The sequence below is a fragment of the Xiphias gladius genome, chromosome 5 (genome assembly GCF_016859285.1).
Source record: "Xiphias gladius isolate SHS-SW01 ecotype Sanya breed wild chromosome 5, ASM1685928v1, whole genome shotgun sequence".
Taxonomy (NCBI): Eukaryota; Metazoa; Chordata; class Actinopteri; order Istiophoriformes; family Xiphiidae; genus Xiphias; species Xiphias gladius.
Genome location: NC_053404.1, coordinates 1,195,336 through 1,219,752, shown reverse-complemented (window position 1 = coordinate 1,219,752; position 24,417 = coordinate 1,195,336). Strand labels below are relative to the sequence as shown.

The following is a 24,417-nucleotide window of genomic DNA, read 5'->3' as shown; positions in this document are numbered from 1 at the left end:
TCTCATAAAGCTTTATATTTACTGCAGGTGCGACCATGGGGATTAGTTATCTCTAGCCTCTAGACATCTTTTTTGGCTCCTTCTCTAATTACTTACCGTGCTGCTTTTGTCAGTGAAAATCCAACTTTCCGGTTCATTTAAATTAAAGGCCACTATAGGACGTGTCAGAGGGCCAGCAGCTCCCTGTGACTTCTGATGGAGGTTAATGAATTTAGCAGATTACAGTCCACCTCCAACTGTGTTTCTGTGTTTGTTTATGAGTACACATGCAAATGTTCTTTTCCTCAGGCATGTTTCATTATATTGGATGAAAATGTGTGCGCTTACCCATAAAAAAGAGACCACGCCGCGAGATACCGGAAAACCCACCATCAGGTACCGTAAAGCAAATGTCACCTTGTTGCTGAGGACAGAGACAGGAGGGTAAGAAGCAGGAAATTACAGTGAACGCTGTGAATCATCCCAGCGATTAATTGCCCCAAAGGATGCCAAAGGATGACTCTCTGTTGAGGGCATGAAAATACCTTTTGTTCTGAGAGGTCATCACCATCATCATCATCATCATCATCAGTTACCAATATCTGTTCATCTTTGACCTTGTTTTAATCATGTGTGTGACACTGAACCTGCTTCTGCTGGCTCTTAGAATTTTTTTTCTGAAACAATGAATGTTGGAACACAACCTGTCACACCCTAAATGGGGTAACGTGATCACCTCTGTCTCGTGCTTCCAAGGGATGTGAGAGCTGAATAAGTTGCGTCGTACTGTGGCAGGTTTAGCTACTTTATTCATACCATTGCTACCAACGGTGAAACGCTCCATACTAATAAGGTTGGGCGCAGTTTGTTCAAGGTGCTGGGACACGACTTTTCTGTCTAAAAGCATACATGTCAGTTCTTTTGGAATCGCTTTCTTTTCATAGTCGATGGAAACCGGTAACATATTCGGTTTACGTTTGATACACCGGTCCTTAAGCAACAAATTTAACTTGTTTGTTCCTGCAGCCAAAAAAGGTGCAACCTGGCCCTGTACTCCGTAACATTTTAGCTAACACTAACCGGATTCAGTTTGTTACCACGGCCTGAGGCCACCTCTTCAGGTATCCTCCCATCCCCTGGTAGTAGAAGGCAGAAGTGATCACACTGTCCCGTTTGAAGTGGGACAGGTTACGTTCCCTCATCATTTATTTCTCAAAAAGCTTACATGGATATCACATATTATATTGTACGTGCTGAAGGCCTCCCTTCCCAGACAGTCCATGGCTTCATTCTAGCAACGAAACTCAAACAAACAAAAAAGACACATTAACGTTTCAGCGTGCGACTGATAGTTTAGTGATTGATTGCAATAGGCTCAAATCATAGAAAAGTGCTGAGTGCTGATTGTTTCTCCATCAGATCATGGTAGGTATCAATTTCACCAGCCAAAACATTTTAATGAAATGTATAATATTTTTATTTTAATGAAAATGCACACATATTCTATGGTTTTGTTTTATAAAAAATACAAATGTTCTTCCACAGAGACATACATAACAGCAATATTTTACAGGCCCATCTCTAAAAGACGGGCTCCTATATTTTATAATCACAGGGCTTTACATGGTAGCAAATATGCAGGAGAGGTTGCCTTTAAGGGTTAAATACTTTAAAAGAGACTTTTAAATAGACAAAAATGCAAACACCCTAAGCAAAACAGATTTGCAACAATACCACAGCTATGTTACAGGAAATCACTGCAGACAAAATGTGGACATTTCATGCAAAAGCTATCAAGAGTCTTTGGCCGAAAGACCCATCACATAGCAAATAAGGCCTACCAGTCTGATCAGCAGCAATGGAAACGTGTAAAAAAATGTATGACATGTTTTCCAGTAAGGTATCAAGTCATTGGTGTCCATGCTAAATTCAGCCAATAATCCAGACCCACAAATTAGAAAAGTTCAAGTAATGGCAAGTAAAGATACCATAGTCCAATATTGAGAAAAGAAAACATGGTTAATTAGGAGGTCCTTCTATCACAAATGATGGTGCTTTAGCTGTGGTTGGAAAAGTGACGCCATGTCTAAGCGTCGTCGTCGGTTTTTATGACATGAAAGAGGGTGACGTTAAATATTACCTGGTGTCCGTTATTCCAGGCGTACAGCGCTCTCTCTCTGGCATTGTAGTCGAGCATGGAGATATGAAAGTACTGGTTGTGGAAAGGAATGTCTATGTACTCGTACGTTGAGGTCTTGGTAGAGTAAGCGTAGTAAACCTTTGCCCCTGACAGGTGAGAGTTAGTGATATAAAGCGTCCCGCAGATCATGAACGATTCACCCGCATTCCTTTTGGAGTATTCCGTGTTCCAGGTCTTCAGGACCTGCAGGGTGTCAGGGTCGATCTGGGAGATGACAACATTTCCCGCATTCTGATTGGTCGCGTAGACAACCCACATTCCCAGTTCATCCGCCATGACATCGATGTCGGAGTATCCTCCCCACGTATACGGGTACATGTTGTGGAAGCCAGCGAACTCCAAAGCTCGCTGGGCCAGCACGCTGCCCGTCTCGAAGCTGTACTTGACAATAATGTTGCTCTGGTACTTGTTGTAGTAAAGCGATCCATTGTATACAATGTGATTGGTTCCCTCCCATTTAAACGGCAGGCTGTAGGTTCGAGAAACCACTCCCGCTACAAAGTCCTCCATCGTCTTGTACTCACGCACAATCTTGCTGTTGGTGTAACTGTCCATATACCAAACCTACGTCAGGGAGGACGGGGAGAATGGATGGTGAGAATCAGCTCGTGTCTGATACATCCTGATAAACATGTCAACCGCCGAAACTGATCACCTAGTAACCAATTTTAAAAATGATCAGATATAAAAATGACAGTCAGCCCTATCTTCAGCTGTTATGATATTCTGCCTGCTCTGAAATGACAACACAGATATTTTGCACAATGCACGGCACTTGGAAAGCACGCCGCTGCTTTCATAACTCACCCTGTTGTTTCTGGTTGATGCTATTGGATCAGTCATCCATGCCCCAAACCGGGTTCCAGATGTCTTTATTGTAGCAGGTCCAGTGATTTTCATTAATTTCCCACACGCTGTTAATAAAGAAATGCAGCGATAAGATTTGCTGTGGTGGTTTTTGTCTCTAACTAGATTTCTCAAGCCAATTTCATGCCTGTGCCACCAGAGAGTGTGCCCTCTGTGCATACTAAGATAGCGCTGGCAGCCAGCTGCTTTATTTAACTGTAAGCAAACAATGGTGCAACTGATGGTCGTAGCTCAAATCACACCAAAATCTGTAGTTATTGGCAGATTATTTTGGTAAACTACAACAGATTTGGTTCCAGCAAGATTAGCAAATGACAGCTTGCTACAACAAAGTGAAAATGTGCTTCAGCAGTAGCTTACATTAAGCTGTGTAAAACAGTGGGCTAAAATATACAAACTCTACCAGACCTACCTTCTCCGTCCATAGTGTTCATAAAAATTTTTTAAAATGTAAGCGTCATCATACTAAAGTTTTTCCAGTGGTGTTTTCTTTGCTTTGTCTTCAATCTGTGGTCTTAATTTAGCGCCTTTTAGATTTTTTTTGAAAGGCGAAAACATACTGCCAACACATTCGTTGAAGGAAACACATTTCTGTTGTGGGATGTAAGGGCAAAATAACAAAGAGAAGCATCAGAGCAACTGAAATTACTGTAGGCTTCGAAAGGTAACAATGAACAAAGAACACGCTTTCTTGTGGTCTTATGCCTCAGACCTCAAGAAAGGCTGTCAAGCCGTATAAAACTGTACTTTTTATTTACAATTCCCCTATGGTTATTTTCTTCATGCAGCCGCAGTATACCACAAGCCCAAAAAGAACTGTTACTATGACAACGATGTGGCTGTGACAGTTTGTGGTATCGTCCAATTATTATTCTCTGGCCACTTGTACTAGTGCTCTTTACTTACTAGTACCATTGGCAGTGCTTTCTCTGATAAGACTGTGGAAAACATTGCACACTTGCATTACTAGGATACTGGAATATGTCAGTTTACTCAGATAACAGTAAAATGGATTACTCTATACTAGCATCGAGCTGCCTGTCGTGTTCACTACTCACTTAGCTTGCCCATGCAGCTGCGAAGCCTGCTGTCCAATCGCAGGACTCGCTGATAGAGCTCATCATAGTCATAGGCCCCAAGTTCCTCCTGGATGCCTGTCAGCACTGCCGACAGGTTCCTGATCTCCTCCTTGAACTGGGAGATGAGCGCGGCATCCATCTTGTACTGCTCCAGCACGGGGATCAGCGGCTTCAGCTCGTCCATCTTGTCCTTAAGCTCCTGCAAAGCGACAATGACAGCAGCAGAAATGGAAAAAGGAGAGAGGTGGAAGAATGTGGAAAGGTGCGATGGTACAATGTTACACAATGATACGATGACCGTGCGATAGCCCGCTTTGTTGGCGGTCAACCATGGCTTTATATCTGATTTCCTGCCATGCTAGTGGTTCTTCCGCACAGTTAATTTTCCTACTCATTCAGTGTCTAGGAACTTGCCACACCAGGGATTTTCCTACTCTCATACCAGCTGTCCAGTGCAATCCACACCGGCCGACTGCAGCAGCAAAACAGCCCCTGAAACAACCAAAGACGTAAGCGTTTTCTGAATTAGAGAGCTTCGGATTATCTTGTAGTGTTTATATTCTTTATTGTCTTGTATACCTAAAAGGTCCCCAAACTGACAAAGAATCTTGTACTCCCCTTTGTCAAAACCTTCCTCTGTTCATCCTATCCAGAGGTTCTCCAAATAAAAGGGAAAGAGATCTGTTCACCAGTTGGAGGTGGCAGTCAAACTTGTACATTTCGGCTGAATATTTATAATGTGCTCACATCGGAAGCGCCACACGCACAGCGATGGTACAATACTGAGGAGTCCCGGTGCTAACAGGATTCATTAAACCAACAGAGGCTTTCCAGTTTCTCATTATAGTCTCAAGAAACGACCACTAACGCAGTATTTATTGAATTTAATTTGTCTGAGTTATTCTTTAACTTACCTGAAAATCTAACTTGCGTGGTATTTTAATGGGACATCGGTCCATGGTGCATGCCAATTATCGATAACATTTCCTGGGTCTGAATCTGATCAGGCCGTTACTTTGCCCATTTTCTGTACTTCTTCTTTTTTTTTTTTGAATATAATAAAAAAACTACTATACTATACTATACTATTGAAAGCATGTCTGTGGTATAAATGGCAGTTGTGTAATCAAGTTGCATAAAAACAATTCAGGTAACTAAGTAAAAACTAAACAGAAAAGCTCCACCGGACATTTGATATAACCGGGCTATGATTAAACATGGCCGTGCAGTACCTGGAAGTTCCTGGCCATGATGGATTTCCTGTCATCCTCAATCTGTCTAAACTTGGTCCTCAGGCCCTTCATCTGGTTCTCCATCTTCATGACATATTGGAAATCCCTCTGAGTTCGCAGGTTCAGCACCTCAATGGACTGAGACATGTTCTGTACCTAGAATAAAAGAAGCCCTGGTAAATAACAGCTATCGTGCACAAATCGCACATATAGTAGTACAGTATAGTTAACTCTGCGAGTGAATAGATGATGCCGTCCCCTCTCTCCTTCCTTTCACTGAAACTAATTGAAATGGCCCTTTGTTGAGTTTTCCCTGGTGAACCTGCGTGTGTGCCAGAATGCTTAACAGGCTGTTGTTGAAAAAGAGCGAACGTGGCAAAGCGTAGCGGCAGTGTACCCAGGTTAAATGCGGGCGATAAAACATGTAGTATTGGGAAGAGTATTCCATTCCCGAAAAGAAAAACGCAGCTTCTTTCCTTCATCATTCCCATCTTTAACAGGAGAGTGTGTGTGCTTACCTTCTCTAGTAGCTGGCGGAGCTGTCTGCTCTTGGCATCTCTGGAGCACAGGCTCTGTTCTGGTGCCACCACTGTGCAGATACAGCGCCCATCAGCATCCTGAGCAGAGCTGTACACCTGCCAGCCCTCCTTTGGGGCGATAGTCTGTAGATACAATCAAATACACGCTAATGTTGGACTGCTAGGTTAGATTATTTATTAGATTGTTTATGTGACACTGGTTCTCTTTAAAACGCTGCTAACCTCAAGTCATTCTAAGCATAGCAAGAAAGACGTGCTGCTACAAATGCCTCCACCTTGAAAAAACCTGGGCAGACTCCGTCTGTGGTGTGAAGGTACACACACACACAGCATCAAATTATGACCATGAACAATTTCAAATTTAATGATATAATGATAATAATAATAATAATAATAATAATAAATGGTTTGTAAATTGCATATATCTGATAGGTCAGATGTTTAAAAGCTACACTTACAGACAGGTATAGACAAAGACCTTCATAGACAAAGGTGTACCCCAAGGTTTTTTTGTGTTTATATTTGTCACATTTCAAGAATTAAATACACAGCAAATTCATCTGTGATGAATATTCTGATGTGGCTTTTAAAACCATGAAAAACACCTTTGTTTTGATCTTGGATGCTTTTAAGCTGAACACTGATAAACAACCAGTTTCTCACTGTGGTTAAACACTCAAATTAGTCTCATCCCCGGACTGGTACATTAGGTACTACTTTACTGAGTTAATACCCGTGTTACAAACGTTAGGACATCTGGATGTCTGGCAAATTGTCCTAAGCACATATGAATTCGTTTGACAAAAAGTTGAAGGGGAAACTTGCTGTATCTTATACAGAAAGAAGAATTTTTTAGGAAACGGCTAGAGGAGTCAAGCCTTCTCTCAGCTCTGGATTCTGGACATAATTCATAGGCATGTGGCTGGCTCCCCTCTAAATCGCCTGGAGGGTGTCTGCCCCTGTGCTTGCTGCTTTATAACTGCTAGCTCTTGTACACGCTATCCTATTGTATCGCAAAAGGGAGCTCGGCATTGTGAGGTAAAGTTTCCTCGCCAATCAGCATCAAGTGTTCTCCATCGCCATAGAGTGCACTCAAAAGTAAGTGTTGTAAGTTTTCAAGACTTTGAAAACTAAAGACATGAAGTTGGAGTAACTTTAAGCAATTCAAGTACTTTTTCTCAATTATTCATAGGACCTGTGGCCATGATCTTTCTAGCAATAGAGAGATTTAGATGACACTTCAATCAAGCAAAAACAGACAAGCCTGAAGACACTTTGCGTTCATATAAATATATATGTACTTTGCCACCAAGGACTCTGCCGGAAAACCTTGTCGTCCACTATAATCCGAGTGGCATATCAGAGGAAAAGCAGGTAAACATGGAGGAGGGGGAGTTTATGAACAGACCGAAGAGTTGAGGAGGTGGTTATGTACGTAATCAGTAGCTGGAAAAGACTAAGAAAGGAGGGCGATGCTGACAAAGAACAAGAAAGAGGACTGTCAATTAGAGGGAAAGAGAAAGAGGCAGAAGAGTAGACATGCAGGAAGATATGTCACTACAGAGAAATACAAAGACAGCCAGCATAAGATGATGAGATGGGGTGAGGGATAAACAGGGAGGGCGCCGGCGTGCACTGAAGAGAAAATGAAGGAGACGAGGAGAAGCAGACAGAGAGGTAAAAAAAAAAAAAAAAATATGTTTAGGCTCATACATTGGCATTGGCAGTAAAGTCCATCTCAGTGACGCTGACCTATTGATTAAAAACCACTTACTAATGCTTGGCAGCACAGACATTAAAGAGTGTGGCCAGCTCTATACAAGCAGCGGCCGACATGATTCATTTGATTAGCCTAAACTATGACTGTTTCATACCGGTACACGGAGAACGACGTGTTTTACCTTGTGCAGTTTAAAAAGATTGTATTTTATTTACGAAAGCACGTTGATGAGGTGAAGACGAATTTTTTTGGAATATATTCCATCTCTCACCATGTTGGATGGAAGAAGTTCAGGCTCCGAGGCTACAATGGTTTCACAGAGCTGCACGCCAAATTCTAGTCATTAATCATCCCCACAAAACAGCTCAAAGCTCTCCCCGGCCTCCCAGCAGAGTTCTGCTCTCTGCACAGGCATCGCACACACACTAACACACTAACACACATTCATGAACGGCTATATACAGTATGTACTGCACACACGAAGACATAAGCAGATGCCAAGTCAGATTCATGTTTCTTGAGCCTATTCTTGATCTCCCGGTCGCTCTTTGCCAGGGTTTGACTCACGGCTTTTTGAAGGCTGTTATACAGTACTCATCAATATGTTCTGGAGTGAAGTTGCCAACAAACAATATTTTGTGCCAGTATTAAATATGTATAAAGTCAAAACCAGAAAAGAAAAGCAAAATGTATCATGCCTCCATGTTTTATCAAAAAAGGGACCCTGTGGTGCTGAGGCCTTGTGTTTTCATGTGTCACATGACTAAAAAACCCATTATTAAAATCAGACCGGTGTATCTGAGGTATGACCTATACTAAGATAAACACAGCTGATCCTGTAACCATCCCTTTGCTTTAAAATCATTAAATTACTCAAAGCAAAATCAAACTCGCAGCACATCGCCTCTTATCACCTAGGTAGCTTTTTGGTTTTCCATATCACTTCTGGGTGATTTGCAATTTTTACATCTCAATCTCACTGTTAGTGTCTATTTCGTCATTTGTAACTTTTCAACTCACGAGGATCCTTTTGACCATGAAGAGTTTTCTTTTCTGTTGTATCACATTACAATATGTGATACAACAGTATGACAACGCACGGCCTGCCAGACACCTCTATGACAGTCTCAACAAAAATGTGACCCTATAATGTTCAGACAGGTCAGAGCTGTGACATTATTGTCCTTGGCACGGTATCCACTAAACATCCAACAAGGTTATCCAACATTGGCCAGTTATTTGAAAAACATCTGATATACAGGAACTCACCAACTGATGGATCAGACAGTCCAGTAGCCACCAGTAATGAGTGATCATGACTTTGTTACTTTTATTGCTGCACACCAGGTCAGTCGGACTTTTAGCCCCTATTAATTCTGGACTTTTACGAGGCAGCCTGATTGAGCTGTGGGTTAACCCTCAAACTTTTCAGGCCTCGGTGACACCAAGCATGACTTTTACAGTGCATCTGTCATCGGGCCAACGAGCAATAACCAGATGACAGGAGAAGAAGGGAGGTATTATTAAGTGAAGTGGCATTCATTGAACAATGAAGCTCGGTCACATTAGAAGCAGGCTATTTTAGCCAGGCTAGCAGCGTGGCCGTGTCCGTTGAGTCACCGCTTTGGTCCAGACTGACACGTCTCAACAGCTATCGGATGTACTGCCATGAATTTGTTTTCAGACATCCATGGACCCCCGAGTGCGATTCCTAATGACTTTGGTGGTCCCCTGACTTGTCGTGCAGCGCCACCGTAAGGTCAGAGAGCTGAATATCTCCGCGTCCACTTGATGGATGGACACAAAATTTTGTACAGGCAGTTATAGCTCCCAGATGATGTGCTTTACGACTTTGGTGATCCTCTGACTTTTTCCTCTGGCATCACAAGGAGGTTGACATCTGTGGTTTGGAGCTAAAGGTCTGAAACTTGATTCAAGACCCATTTGGAAAAGTCTCAAACTGAAATACATTATATATTTTACAAAATAAAATTGTCAGTCCACATTGTCAGTGAGAAGGTCTAAACATTTGTTGAAGATGTTTCACTACAATAGTGCATAGTAGTAGTACTCGTAGTATTGTTTCAGTTTTAGTAGTAAACCTTTAAAGTGAGAAAACCTGTTCTCTTGTCACTCGTCATCTGGACAACTTGTTTGCTCACATCTGACATGCTGTACAAAGGTAGACTTGACTTCTCTAATCATGGCTGAATCAATAAAAACACTCAAGCTCAACAACGCACCTACAAAGCTTAAAAATGACGGCAATTAATTTCCCCCCGTGGAAGTTATGATTCATGCTCTTCACAGCAGACAGGTATACCGCCAATTGCGCACAAAAATTGAATCCCTTTTCTGTCTGTTTGTTATTCCGAGCATGTCTTTCTCCTCGGCCATCACACACTAACCATTGACTTGGTCCTCATCAAGACATAGGGGGTTGATGAGGGAGTGAAAGTGAATAGACAGGTTAATGTGTGTATAACAGAGTTAAGATTGAGTCAGTAAATGATGGCAGGGAGAATTACCCGCTGTCTTCCGATCCAAACCACTTCCTTTGCCCTCACCCGTGACTGTGAGCAATTTAAGATTACAGTTCTGAAAACACTGTTGAAAGGGGAGGAATGTTAGACAGTGTTGCTTCCTACTTTATTTTTTCATGCACATCATTCGGTTCCACTTTCAAGAACATTATTTGGTCCTCTTGTCTTTTTGTTTTACGTTGAAATGATCATTCTTTTTCTGACATTATTGTTACCAGTGTTAGATAGATTAGAGGGTTTGATTCTGAGGGGGTTCTGGATGACTTACTTGATATACTTCAGGCTATTTTCTACGCCAGTTACTTTTTACTAAACTTGAATAACATTTCTGTGAAATGATGTCACTTGTGATTTGATAGAAGATATTTTGCTGCGCTCTGCACTCCCGCATGCAAAGCCAGTTGGACTCAAGCAGAGGAACGATTCTGTTTAATGTTAAGGGGATCTGTTTTAGGCCCCTGCCAAGGCCTGCCATTCACAGCAAGTTCATATACTGTAGCTGACTGCACCATAAACTAATCTCCTCCCTGCTGTGTATCGCCTTGGTCTCTTGATCTAATTGCATTTGCCAGTCTCATAATGGCTGATTCCATTTGCTAGGCTGCAGCGGTATGAGTCCGGCAATGTGAGCAACTCCCCAGAGGGATACCACAGGTGAGAAGCTGGTGCTAAAAAATTAAAAGATTGTCGGTGGCAGTGGCAGAAACCCATCTGTTATAAAAGTAGCCTGGATAAAAAGCACGAGAGGTAAGCAACTCCCTCAAGAGCATCAGCTGGAGCTGCAGAGAGGCCACAAATGGGCATCTAGTGTAACTGTAAGATGGGGGTGATGTCTGGTAACAACTCTCAGAAGTCACACATGCCTTTCCCACTTTACTCTTTGTGACTGCTGGACATCTGCGTCACTACATTGTAGATGGTCAGAACTGGCCATGAAGTCATTTTCACCGAGCTGATGTCTGCTCAGACGGGCTTAAGAACTGTGTCGGGAATTACACCTGTATGGACTTTGCTTCGAGTCAATCTGTTCTTAAACCTGGATTTGCAGTTCAAAATTGGATTTTTGTAACACTAAAACATGAAAAAAGCCCCGTCAATAAATTTAGAATCAAATCCAAATGCCGGTGATGCCATAAAGCTAAATCTCATATCACGATAATGCTGCCGTCCTGCCTGCCACAGACAAAGACCTAAACAGATGCTATCCATCCAGTCATCCATCAACCTGTCCAAACAAAAAGCCACCAGGGTATTGGAGGCAAGCGAAGTGGAATGCGCATGTCAGTGCTGTAACTGATGATCATACTGTTTAAATGAGTTAACATTTTAGCTCTAATGGCAGGGTAAGATGAACTCGCATGTGCAGCCAGCATCTGTAACCAGACTGACGCAGACATCTAAGACAGCGATGACAAATGGTAACACCCCTGAACACAGCAGCAACAGCATTCCTGGCAGCAATAATCCCGAGACCACCAAGGTCCCGGACAAAGATACTGACAGAGAGATGCTGCATACTCTGCAAGGCTAGAGGAAGGGGGGAAAAAACACAGCAAAAGAGAAAGCCATCTTTGCTCTCAGATGTGACTGGGATGAGAGGTGTACCGCCTTCTTGCCTTTTTTGACCCCGGCGAAGAGAGGACCGAATAGATCATTCGGCAGGAGACCGTCACTGAATGAGCTCCAGCATTATCTTGTGCTTCAATGAGTCCTCTGACTGATCAAGACAGCATGTCAGTCACAAGAACCATGAAGGAGGATAATGAAATCGTCATCAAACATTATCAGCGGAGTAAAGCCAGTGGACAGCTCCAGGCCACACTGTGTGGCACATGCAAACAGAAGCCGAATGCCGAGCAGCTGCGACGGTTCTCCTACGTAAAGGTGTTTCTCAGTATGCTGAGATGAAGCCAGATTCGAGGATGTCTACAGCTTCCGTGATTCATTTTACCTCTACTCCTTGTCATTTGAGAAGCGTCCGCGCTCGACACCAGAATGCTATTGGAGCAAATCAGTGTAGCTAAAATTAAAACACTGGTGTATTTCATAAAATATGAAGCGTCCTCATCTTAAGCATTACTCTGGGATATGTTTTACCCAGGGAGGCCCTGTAATTAGACTTTTTACTTATTATTTTCGTAACTGTAGTGGAGCAGTCTGCTGGGATAAGCACCCTTCTTTAATTGACGCCCAAACCAAATCTGTGTCATCAGTATGTACGTATCTGGGCAGCTTCTCAGGGTAAGTGTTTATATAAAGTAAGAGCATGCTCATTAGTACTGCATAAGAAACTCAACCGTTTTCAAAATCTTGGAGGAGGACATTACTGCCTTATTAAGGCCCCAGAATCTGCAGGCTTCGACAAGGTCACAAGAATCAAAATCTTGCAGTTCACCTGATTATTTCTTGCTCCTTAGCAACCTTTTCTCGTTCTAATTGTGCTCAGCAGCATTGTCAGTATGTTGGGAGGTTAAGGCTGCAGCAAAGAGTACCCTCTTAAGTCTCCATCCTGAGGCGGAAGCAAGAGAGTGTGTCTGAAATAAGACATGTGCATAACTCATGGATGTGTGTGTTTGTACCGGTTTGGTTTCACCAGTGTAAGGGGCAATAACTGCAATTACAAGATCTACTTGAATAGAACTTTTACCATCAGAATACTGCTCTAAACTCTTAGATGCCATCACATTAGTATGGTCAGTGCATTCCAGGAGGCTGTTTGAAGTTATATTGCAATTTATTTGTGGTAACTACTTTGCTTAAACTTACTTCCTATACTTTTACTTCAGTTAATGACTCAGCAACTTCCAGAGACTATACCTAAATTTGTTACTTCAAGTAAAAGCAGCATAAAAGGTTGTGTGCTGTAAATATATAGTAGTTCGCCGGTTGACCGAGGCCACTGCTGAAAATGGACACCGGTCACATTTCTTCTCCGCTGTATGAGTGATGAACGTGTGTGCAGAACTGTGAGATACGAAAGTAGTGCTTTTGAACTGGCACCAAAAACTTTAGAACGGTATTGATCTCTATGGTACAGTAGCCTCACAGGAAAACTACAACTGACTGTTCACTAAAGCGCTCACCTGAACGGAGATGGTCCAATCGTAGCTTAGCAACCGTAACCAGGCACAGCCGGTCTGTCAACTTTGGGATTTCTCCACGTGCTGAAGTGGTGTGCACTATTTTCGTGATGTCCTCACAATGTAAGGTCTATTGGCTGTCCATTGGAACGCGCGGGCGGGGCCAACGGGGGAAACACTAATGCAAATGCGCAGTGAGAAAACTTTGTTTAGAAAACTTATTCGGCTTAAGCGCCAGACAAGAAATTTTCATTCAAACGAGTGGGTGCCATCTTTGAGTCCGGTATCAAGTTCTGATTATACAGTCATGGGCTGTAGTAAGAGTGATACTTGACACTTAAAGAGTTCGGAGGGCGATGTCTTTTTTGTGTTCTCTAGTCTTGGCAAAACCAAAACCACAAGCACAAAAGTGTTAGGCAATGGTGTGTTTACCTGTCCTAACATAGGCGGCAAATGGTAAGAATGCCCGGCTAACTCGTTCACTACCTACAGTAGTCACTTCCAAAGCCACAGAGCACATCATCTATTAATTACATCAGTTTGTTTATGACTAACAAATCGATTGCGTAGTATTTCTCTCTGCACTCTAAAAGGACACACGCGTGCTTTCTTTATAGTTTTACTATTAGAGTCTACTTTACTTACATCTCAGTATCCTGTTGATTTGACTAACGTAATTTGAGTAATGTACTTGGTTTTTTCTAAACGTCGATTCGTTTTTGTAAAGAGGAAACGTAAGATCGTGTTCCATGTGCACATGCTAGGTAGATAGATACGATATTTGTCCACGCGGGGAAACTGGTTTGCAGCAAAGTCACAAGGCTTTTCCTCACAACGTCACAGAGATGCCAATGGCATACTCGCAAATCCTCGCAGATGATTCATATAAGTACAAAACGTGCACTTTCATGATCAGTGTGAGCACAGCAAGGACAGAACCTGAAGGTCTGCTCACTGATTCGTCTGCTCTGTTTGTGTTGACAGGACATCGGCCTGAGATCTGCAGACAGCTGATAGCTGGCGTTCGCTCCCCGGCAGGGGCAGACTGGATAAAGTAGATCCACGCATTTTTGCCTGGACTTCCACAGCCTCACATCGCGTAGTCAGAGATAAGGTCTCTTCAACAAACACAGTCTGAGCGGAGATCAGTCTGCAGAGTCTTTTTTTCCAGTCCGTTCCTCTGGTAGAGGTCCAGAGTCAGCAAACCATCCGGAGTCACCACAGACCTGTAAACTGCGGCAGGTCCACATAGACTTTGTAGTTTTGAACCTCCCCCCTTTTGTTGTGTTTTCTCAAAGTGACTGAACTTGAGCTTTTCTTGAGAAAATCTGACTGTTTCTCCTCCCTGTTAGACCCGCGATCTTGTAACGAAGCGGACTGCTGTCCCGTGATGTCTTCCAGTTTTCCACAGAAATTATGACAAGCGAAATATTGCATATTTCGGTTGTTTTGAAGGTCTTACCCAGTGAATTTAAAGTTGTCTTTGCATGGACAACTTCTTTACATCATCAAAATCTTAACAACCTTCCTTCACGCCTGCAGAATTCAGACGTCGGCGCAGAATCAATCAGGTGGCTTTTGGGGTTCTGACTGTCATACCTGAAGACAGCCAGCAGCCACATTTAAATGGCCCTGCATCTTGAACTGTCCTGTATTCATTTATTTCAAAGGTGTCAAAATATGTTTATTTCCATTGTGTGATTTCATTTGCTTCCACAAAGACTTGCCTCACTTGTCTCTTCCTTAGGTAGACTGAATGGAATTTTGTTAAAATACAAAAGGAACTCCGCTGACAAATTTTGCTGTGCTACATATTTTTTAGGAACAAAATGTTGTGTAATTCAGACTGTGAATGGTATACAAACAAACCCCTCTGTGAAAACTTCCAGAATATTCAAAGGAATATAACAGGAAAGTTAGGTGTATCTAAGTGCTACCAAAGTGGAGATTTCTGGCTCAGAATATGAGAAAAAAACAACCTTATTTTAGCACAACGAATTTTAATTTGTTGTCCTACTTATTTTTTTTCAGTTAAGTCACGCTAACTTGTTTATTTAAGTTGCCAAAACCTGGAAAGAACAAGTTAATGTTACTTGCCATTTACCATTTCTACATTGCATTTGCTTAATAAAATTGAGTTAACACAAATAGATTTTAAGTAAACTTGACAGGAAGATATAAAGTAGGTAGTCCCAAAAATTAATAGTGAAGTTTCCTTTTTCAAGTCAACGGGGTTCCTAATTTTTTTTTAAGACAAGCTTGTCAAATTTAAAAGTAAACTCTCATAACGTTTAAAATAAAAACCGTTTGAAATTCTGCACATGTAAGCTAAGCAGCCATACAAGGTTATGTTAGAATGAAATAACAGCCTGACCTTACATTGTTCCCCTCGTATAAAACAGGACCACGTATCTGTACTCTGGAATTCAAGAACATCCCTATCTCTTTATTTACATGTTTTCTCCAGGGCTCTTCAGGGGGGGAGGATGCTGACTTTTGGCCCCGGGAAATGCAGCTTTAGCCTCCGTCATTTAACCCCATACCATGCATGTAGCAATCAAGTGCATTATGAAGACGCCGTTAACAAGAGTTCCTGTTTTAAAACGGGCCAGCTAGAAACATCAGAAAGTCAACGTTAGGTTAATTATCTCGGTAAATCTGCCAGCCGAAGTCATTGTTTCAGGGAAAACTGACAGTTACCGACCATAAATGAGAAGCCTGCTTTTTGTCTGCCACTGTCTGAAATCACTGTTTCAGAAGTTAATCGGTGGTAAATCTGCCATCGTTATCGGTATAAACTGCATACTGCCAGTACTGTGTGAGCACGGAAAGCTTGGCAACACTGACTAAGGGGGATAGGATCTGAACGGTCAGGGGCCCAGTTCTACACAAAAACTGAAGTTTGTGTTGTGTGTTAAACTTTTTCTTTAACTCAGTTTTTAGGCAAAAGATACCAAACTCAAACTAAAGTCTGCCCTGGCGCTTCAACATCGGTCTGAATCTGCCTCTCTGTTTCAAGCTACTTAATAAGTTATATTACATTTTATCTTCCCTTGTAAGAAATTAACAAGCATAGCCCGTAATCATCTCTCTAGTTGACTGAGTACGGTATAAATTTATTGAGACCACAAATGTCTTCCCTTCCTCTCAAGTCCAGCCTTTCAGTTCTCATCCAGTGATATGTGTTTGCTATGGCGACCGCTTGGGCTGTAATTATAGTAATCATAAGGGGAACAGAGAGAGGGGGCCATAAGTATGCCCCTGGTATCAAGTCTCACCCCTGTAATTATGCTTATGCCGTCCTCACCCAGAGGAGTGAAAAAGAGCTCAGAACAAGGGAAAGTCACTTTAAAAAGTCCTAATAATCATATTTAAAAAAAGACGACGATTTCAAGCATTTCATAATTATCCGTATTAATAATGCCTGCGTTGATGTATCTCTTTTGGAGCGAATAGTATAGACTTGAAGCTAGAAGCCAGAATAGGGCAAAAGAGCACAATGTAAAAACAGGTCATCCGTCACTGTCAGTGCCTAGACATCTTATTACCAATGAGCTGGATGACGAACATAAGCTCGGTTGTATTATTCACAGCAGGTGTCTGGCTCGCGCACAACTGACACATCCCAGACTGCAAGTGCAAAGAAAACTCATCACAACTTCACACACACACACTCAAAGAGTCTAACATCTCTGTGAGTCTGAGCAGAAGGCAGCGTATGTTTACTGCGCTGCTGGTAGCCACGATTTACATCCACCATTTTTTTATTTCCAGTCCATCAGCTCTGACAACCAGCCACCCCCACCCCCCCGCCTCAAACATTAAAGCATCACAACTAACGACTTTGCTGGCAGTGTTGTGGCTAGATGTTTGCTTTGTTTGTGTTGACACAGTTAGAGGGCGTCATCTTTAATTTGGCCCCTGGTGGACACGGTGATGCGAAGTATGAAATCTCCAGCATTTTTTTCCCCATCGCTAAACGGTTGTGTGCATGTGTAGGCGTGTGCCCGCAGCATCTCTCAACTTTTAATATGGCATCTGCGCCAGACAAATTACCCTCCCAAGCTTGAGTGGATCATCCACATAAATGCGATTGCACGCCATCGGCTCCTGGCAGCCGACCCTTTCAGCTCGACAATGAACAGTAACCTCAAAGAAAAACCGTTGCAGGGTTCCTGCACGTTCTCCGTTTCAACGTGCCGTACCTTTCCGGACTTCTCGGTAGATTTTTCAGACCACATTTGACACCTGGGTACAAATAGCTAGATGTTTATCATGTAAATAAATGCTTTTGAATTTGCAGCTGCTATGTATGGAACATTTTGGCTATGCGTGCTATCATGCTGCCAAATTATTGCCAGAATGTTGGAGCTAGCTGCTGTAGCTCAAACAAATCAATTAACACCAAACCCCTCACGAGTTCAATGCACAGCATTTCATTCAAGCTGCAATGCTAAAACAGTGCAATGTGCAATTCAGTTTTTCTCACGTAAATTTAAGTAGCTGTAAACCTTCACCCCCTTCGTGGCAGAAAGGAAGTTTGTGTCCAATTCACCGTGGAATCAGAAAAGAGAACCAAAGGCAAAAACATGGCTTTTTCATTCACTCGTCAATTTTGAGATTTTGGGCTATTTGCTTCCGTAACAGGTCTTCCTTCAGACTAGAGAAAAAGAAAATGTCCGAAATACACATGCAGGTGTTTATTTTTCTACACTGGGTCCATTTATGCGTCTGTAGATTTCTCCTAAATTCGGCAAACGTTAGCATTCTGACGCAGCCTGCGGCGCGCACGCGATCGCCATCTGCAGCACGTCACCACAGGTGTCGTGGTAAAGCTCCTGCGAAATGTTATTGGATCCAAACGCGGTCGTTTCCGTTGTATCAGATTTCGTGTCTGTAAATAGTGGTTTCCGATAAAAATGTCTGGATTTTTACGATACATATCCTCAAAGGCTTGTTTTCCTCATATTCTGAGCCAGAAATCTCCACATCAGCAGCACTGAGATGCACCAACGTTTCCTCTTGTCTTCCTCTTTATATTCTAAAAGGTTTTCACGGAGGGGTTCGTTCATACATCATTCACAGCCTGATTTATATAACATTTTGTTCCTACAAACATAACAAAAAAAGGTTTTTTTTTTACGGCTGTTGACAGTACTTTCTTATGGACGGTGTGATAAAATGAATGATGTAAAAACCCTGTGACTCTAACATGTCAGCGAAATGAAACAAGAATTTTGAGCCTGGCTTTATCCACCGTTCAGGTTTTCTGTTCTGCAAACTTTAGGACACTTGCGCAAATTCAATTGAATAATGCCTCATTTGCATATTTAAACATAAGTTGTTCAGAAAACTTGTAATAAAAACAATCACTGTGTTAATGTAGGTAATCAAGTGGGGAAGTTTCGTATCGATATCTGTTAGTTAACAACTGTAGTGTCTCGCCTAAAGTCCACTGACACCGACTCCTGATTGGCTGTCAGATGGACTAAACCATAAAACATACCCGTAAACACTGTGTAAAAATCACTATAAATAGAGTCAAATAATAATTGGTAATCATAGACCTTGACATGCGTAAGAACAAAATGTAAAATCACCCGTCAGAGGGTTAGGGTTAGAACACTCTCACTGAATTGTTTTTACCCTCAAACGCTGCGTGAACCGCTGCGTGAGTGTGAGGAGGAATGCGCGCACACTGCTCAGACCTGTACTGTACTCCATTGATTTTTCTCCTCAGTGTCTTTGTCATATTTCATCAGCTCTCGTTCTTTATCTTTTGCAGCTTTCCTGAGGGCTTTTGATTTTGAAGCACGGAGATCTCCCCGGCGGCTGCAGATGTCAGAAGGGCCTCTGTGTTGGTCTGCAGCTTCCTGCTCTTCATCTTGAGTTGGTCCACCTCATCCTGTGTTTGTTGTGTGAGTGTGTGTGTGTGTGCCTCCTCTTCTTCTTTTCCTCATCAAGGTACACAGGGTACGTCTGTCTTGCACAGCCAGAAGACCCCAGTAGTTCTTTGATCATCCCTACATTAGCTAATTGTTTTTGTTTTTTTAGAAATTCTGAATTTTAATATTTTAGAAAACAGCTTGGGGCAATAGTCTGGAAACACAAATATTTTCCCACACTCCATACTGTCTTTTTTCCCGTACTTATCCGGACCTGGAAATGACTCAAATCAAGTTCCATCAGTTCCTCTTCTATGCTGCGTAAGAACCCTGCCTTTCGGGGTTTCATAAGATTAGCGATCAGCAGGATGTCATATCAATGAGAGGCAGCAACATTTCCTCGGGATTTCCCCGACCTTTGCAGCTGTGATCACATCTCAAGTACGTACGGTATTTTTCATGCGCGACCAAAGCTCGAATATATGACTTGAAACTTTTCAACGGAAGCCGAGGCTGAAATAGTGTAACTCAGTAAATTGGTAAAACTGCCCTTTACGGTACGAGCGGACTGGACCGTGTGCGACTGTGAGTGCGTGCGAGCCACCTACCCACAGCGGCGGAGGGCAGGTGCCCACACGAAGCTCCGTCCCACTGGTGTTGTAACCGAATCCCTGCGAGAAACTGTCCGTCAACATTCACATTATTCACGCTCAGTGTTGTTTAGCCCCGAAGATTCAAACATATTAAGTGGATTTAAGGTTTTTGATGTACAAAAAAAAAAAGGCACAAGAGTTTGCACCTGTTTGTTGATACTGGCTCGATTACTTCATATCCCAGGTAGGAAAACCGCAGTGTACAATCCAATATATGAGACGGCTCTATTTGGCTCAAAAGCCACGTCAAACAAACTGGTTGTTTTGGAACAGCTGAAATACGTTTAGCCCCTCTGCCTGCTCATTTCATTCCTCACACATTTGGTAATTAATTCCGAGTCCCCACTGCTGGTAAGCAAGCTAATCACAACGGACATGCTGTAGATGTGGAGCTGCACTGACTTGGACAGGTAGCAAATGAAAGAAGAGCCGGTTAAACACTGGCATGACCAGATCACAAAAGAGTTCTGACGAAAGACAATGTTGAAAAACGTAAAAAGGTAACATACATAACATCAGGGTGATGCAACCTAATATCTGAAAGCTGATCTTCGGACAAAATTACATCTTTCGGCTGTGACGCCGAAGACGCGTGTGTTGAGGTTTAAGTGGGAAATTGAATTCTGGCACCGATGTCTGACGTCAGACTCCTGAAGTCTATTAAGTGTCTCTTCCTTCTCCAGTCGATAAGTCCTCCAGGGGCAGAATATAATGTGTAATCATGAAACACAAATTCAAGTCATCGTTCCGAACACGATGAGAATGACAGAGTGCCGTTAGCGGCCACCGTGTAATTACCTGGCTGGCACAGACCGTAGGGGAAAACTACACTATGCAAATATTTCGTTTTCACACAAAGGCTCCTCAGGGATGAGTGGTGTACACTGCAGAGGTAATATCTGCCGGACCGGCTCAGGCCACACCGCGACAAGGGGAAATCCATACCATTAGCCCTAGCGTTAGCCACCCTATTCAGGAGAGATTCGATTTGAGGAAGATTGTTTAACCGTGCTAAACTGAACCCAAACTAAACTGGGGGAATAAAGCAAAAAAAACAAAAAAAACCAAAAGGCAGCACTAGCACATAAACTGAAGTGCCAAGAAGTAATGGCTGCCACCCCTTACTGAAATGAGCAAAGCCTTGTGTACAAGGTCTGACAGCCTGTGAGTGACAGCTTAATCATTTCCAGCTTAGTGTAATACCATTAAAGGTTTGCCTTTCCAGACAATTTTTTAAACCCCGAAGCAGAAAGGCCTTTGGGTACACGCTAGCAATTTGCGTGCAGCTCTCACTCAAGCAACAGCTCGTTCCCCTCAGCGGCAGAGGCGCATCCACCGATTCAGTCACAAACAGATGAAAGACAAAAACTGAACGGAATGAATGAAATCCCGAAGGGGCCGCGCGCATCGGTGGGTCAGCGGACCCTCAAAAGATCCAGAACGTTTTTACCGTGCTGCGCGTTCTGGGACGGGGCTCGCCGGCCAATCACGCCCAAGATTCAACCCTCGCCCGAGCTTCAGCTAACGCTAGCTTGAATAAATCTGGCACAGGACAGTTGTTGACGTGTCGCCAAACCTGCGTGGACTGGGGGACGATGGTCCCCGCACGGGTTCGCCCTGCGCTCCGGCTATGTCGCTGGCAGGCTGCTCTCTTCGGTCACGCCCAGTCCGCCCAGCCAGAGAGACTGGGAGGACGCAGTGGTGGCAGTGGGTGGAGGAGGAGCCACGAGAGGTGGAGGAAGGCGAGGGGGTAAGAGCAGCTGGAGCGGCAACATCAGTAGCCGAGCTGGAGGAAAGATGGAGGACGACTGCACCGTGCGTCTACAGTCCACTCACAGCTACTACTTCTTCATCCTCTGTCATGTTGGACTGAGGGCAGACCGGACGCTACGGTGACTCACTGTCGCCTCTTCAGGCTGAAAGTGGTATTACAAGACGGGCCTGGCCGGGGCTAGCTGGTCAGCGTGCCGACTTCAGTAGACACGGACGGACGTCTCCGACACAACGTCATTTCTTCACATTCTGCTGATGATCTCGGTTAATGTTTGCAATGTTCTAAACTGAAACACTTACTTATTGCGCCTTTAATCTAACAATTGCTTTTTTCCATCAACTGATTTACCTGTTAAGTGTTAGGTGAGGGCGTCGAACTGCTCTACTGCCCAGCCAGCGGTCAAATAACAAAAGCATCTGAAACCATATGAAACAGGGAAAGCAGCGAGTCCAGACATTTCTGGAGCAGGAAAGAGGAGACATTGGGTATTTCTACCTGATTAAAGACATAAAGGATGAGCTGATTAACGAAGCAGCCACCGGTTCATCTCCTGTCCGGGGACTAACCGATTGGTCATCTGATTGTTTGACAATTCGGAGGGCATCGAGGACTTCGGTCCTGCGAATGAAGCACCGTGCGCTCTCCTATCTGCTCAAACCGCAGATGAAAGGCTGGGTAGCACTTTTCTCCTGCTCGGTGGGCCGCTGCATGGCCAGGGACGGTGTGCGGCGAAGTTTCAGCGCCAGAGAGCGGGCAGCTCCACGCCCTCGCCACCAGGAGACCCACTGACTTATCTGGTGATCGGAGATGAGACGCGCGTCTTCCATATGCCCCCTTAGTAGAAAACCTACAACTCAGTGCACACGCGGTTCCGTTTTCCTCAAATCTGCTTCATGTCAAGCACGAAGACAAAGACACAGAGTATGAAATTCAGACAGAGGAGAGACCATCCTCGTTGGGGGGGGGGGCGAGGAGATTATGTCACATGCTGCTGCTGAATTTGATCACCCGTGACAGGCGGAAGCATCTCCAGGTCTCGAGCATCACCATCTATTAGACGGGAAACCAACAGCCCTCTGCACGTGCTGCACCGGTGCGGCTCGCCAACAAAAATCGGATCCACAAGTGGGCCGGCTGATCCGGTCGGCAGAAACCCGACTTCGCTGCGTACAATGCAGCAACGCTTTTCAGAGAGAGGCGACGGGCGCCGGCCGTGTGACCCGAAATAAAGCAAACAAAACCCCTCTCCCCGGTATAAAACAGCAGTTGAACGGACGAGCACGGGACAGCGTGTGTCTGTAGATCCGTCAAAAAGAAGTCGGAAGCCGTAGAAGTGGTTCACGCTGTTGGTTTCAGGGTTTGCAGACACACCGATCACTAATCAAAGTTTTACACGAATCGTTGAGAACAAGTGCAGCCTCGCTACATCCGGCCCACGCCGAGGCGTAGAGCTGCCACGGGGCTCGTCGAGCGCCCTAAATCTCGCCCGACTGAGTTCAACCGCCGACGGTAAACGAGGCGACATTAAGTCGGGCTGTTACAGCGCAACAGCGGCACGTATCCCGCCGAGGGTCACTGGACACGACGCGGGCACAGTCACTGGCGCTTCGCTCCGAAACGACGCGAATGGCAGAAGAGGAGCGGAGCGAAGGACTGAGAGACTCACCAGAGAGGGACATAACCCGAAGACGGCCAGGGAAAGGACGGGGTACAGGACGCTCAACAGGACCCGCATCCTGACGGGTTCCGGCCAGCCACTTTTCTCCGAGGCGCAGTCCCTGAACACGGAGCTCCCGCCCCGCTGCTCACCTCAGCGCGCGTTTATCGATGTCGAGCCGCAGACAGAGCGCTCCGGCGGCGCGACGTTCACCGGCATCACACCCACCGCCCCTCGCTGCTCCGGCTGAGGGCAGTGCCGAGGAAAAAGTTTGGAGCGGGGGAAATATTCCGGCAGGAGACTGCAGGGGAGGTGCACCGGGGATGTGACATCACTTGGTGGGTTCTGGGGGCAATCTACATATCCGTCTGTCTGTCTCTCTCTCTCTATCATCTATCTATTTTTCCATCTATCTGTGTCTGTCTCTCTATCCATCTATCTGTTTATCTATTTATCATATATCTATCTCTCTATCTATCCATCTCTCCATCCATCTCTCCATCCATTTGTCTACATATCTATCTGTCTGTCTCTCATCTTTCTCTCTGTCTATTTATCTATCTATCATCTATCTGTCTATAATCCATCTGTCTATCTATTTATCTATCTACATATCTGTCTGTCATCTTTCTCTCTGTCTATCTCTCTTTCTATCCATCTCTCCATCCATCTATCTATCTATCTGTCTGTCTGTCTGTCTGTCTGTCTGTCACCTTTCTCTCTGTCTATCTCCTTATATATCTGTCTATTTTTCTATCTATCTCTCCATCCATTTGTCTACATATCCTTCTGTCTGTCTGTCTCACATCTTTCTCTCTATCTATTTATCTATCTATCAATCTATCTGTCAGTCTATCTATCTTTCCATCAATCTCTCTGTCTATCTCTCCATCTCTATCATCTCTCTCTCTATCTATCTATTTTTCCATCTATCTATCAATGTATCTATCTATCTATCTATCTATCTATCTATCTATCCATCTCTCCATCCATCTATCTATCTATCCATCTATCTATCAATGTATCTTTCTCTCTATCTATCTGTCTGTGTATTTGATGCCCAGGTGCTCTCTGTATCAGGTTATTAGGATGTTGGTGACCTTCCAGTTCACCTACACCTGTGTGTGTACTGTCTTTCCTGCAGTTGTGCTTCATGGATATATGAAGTAGTTCCCCTTCTCCCAAGCTAAGAGGCGTTTCTCTCTCTTT

General features: G+C 43.8%; 1 protein-coding gene across 1 annotated transcript; it reads right to left on the bottom strand.

The window, feature by feature from the left end:
- Positions 1–1,478: 1,478 nt before the first annotated feature.
- olfm3a (olfactomedin 3a) lies at positions 1,479–23,496 on the bottom strand. Its single transcript, XM_040126240.1, has 6 exons — positions 23,218–23,496; positions 5,876–6,019; positions 5,358–5,513; positions 4,105–4,324; positions 2,987–3,093; positions 1,479–2,743 (listed from the first exon to the last, which is right to left on the bottom strand). Exons 1-6 carry the CDS (start codon positions 23,284–23,286, stop codon positions 2,066–2,068), a joined length of 1,374 nt encoding a protein of 457 aa, XP_039982174.1. The 5' UTR covers positions 23,287–23,496; the 3' UTR covers positions 1,479–2,065.
- Between the last annotated feature and the right edge of the window lie 921 nt (positions 23,497–24,417).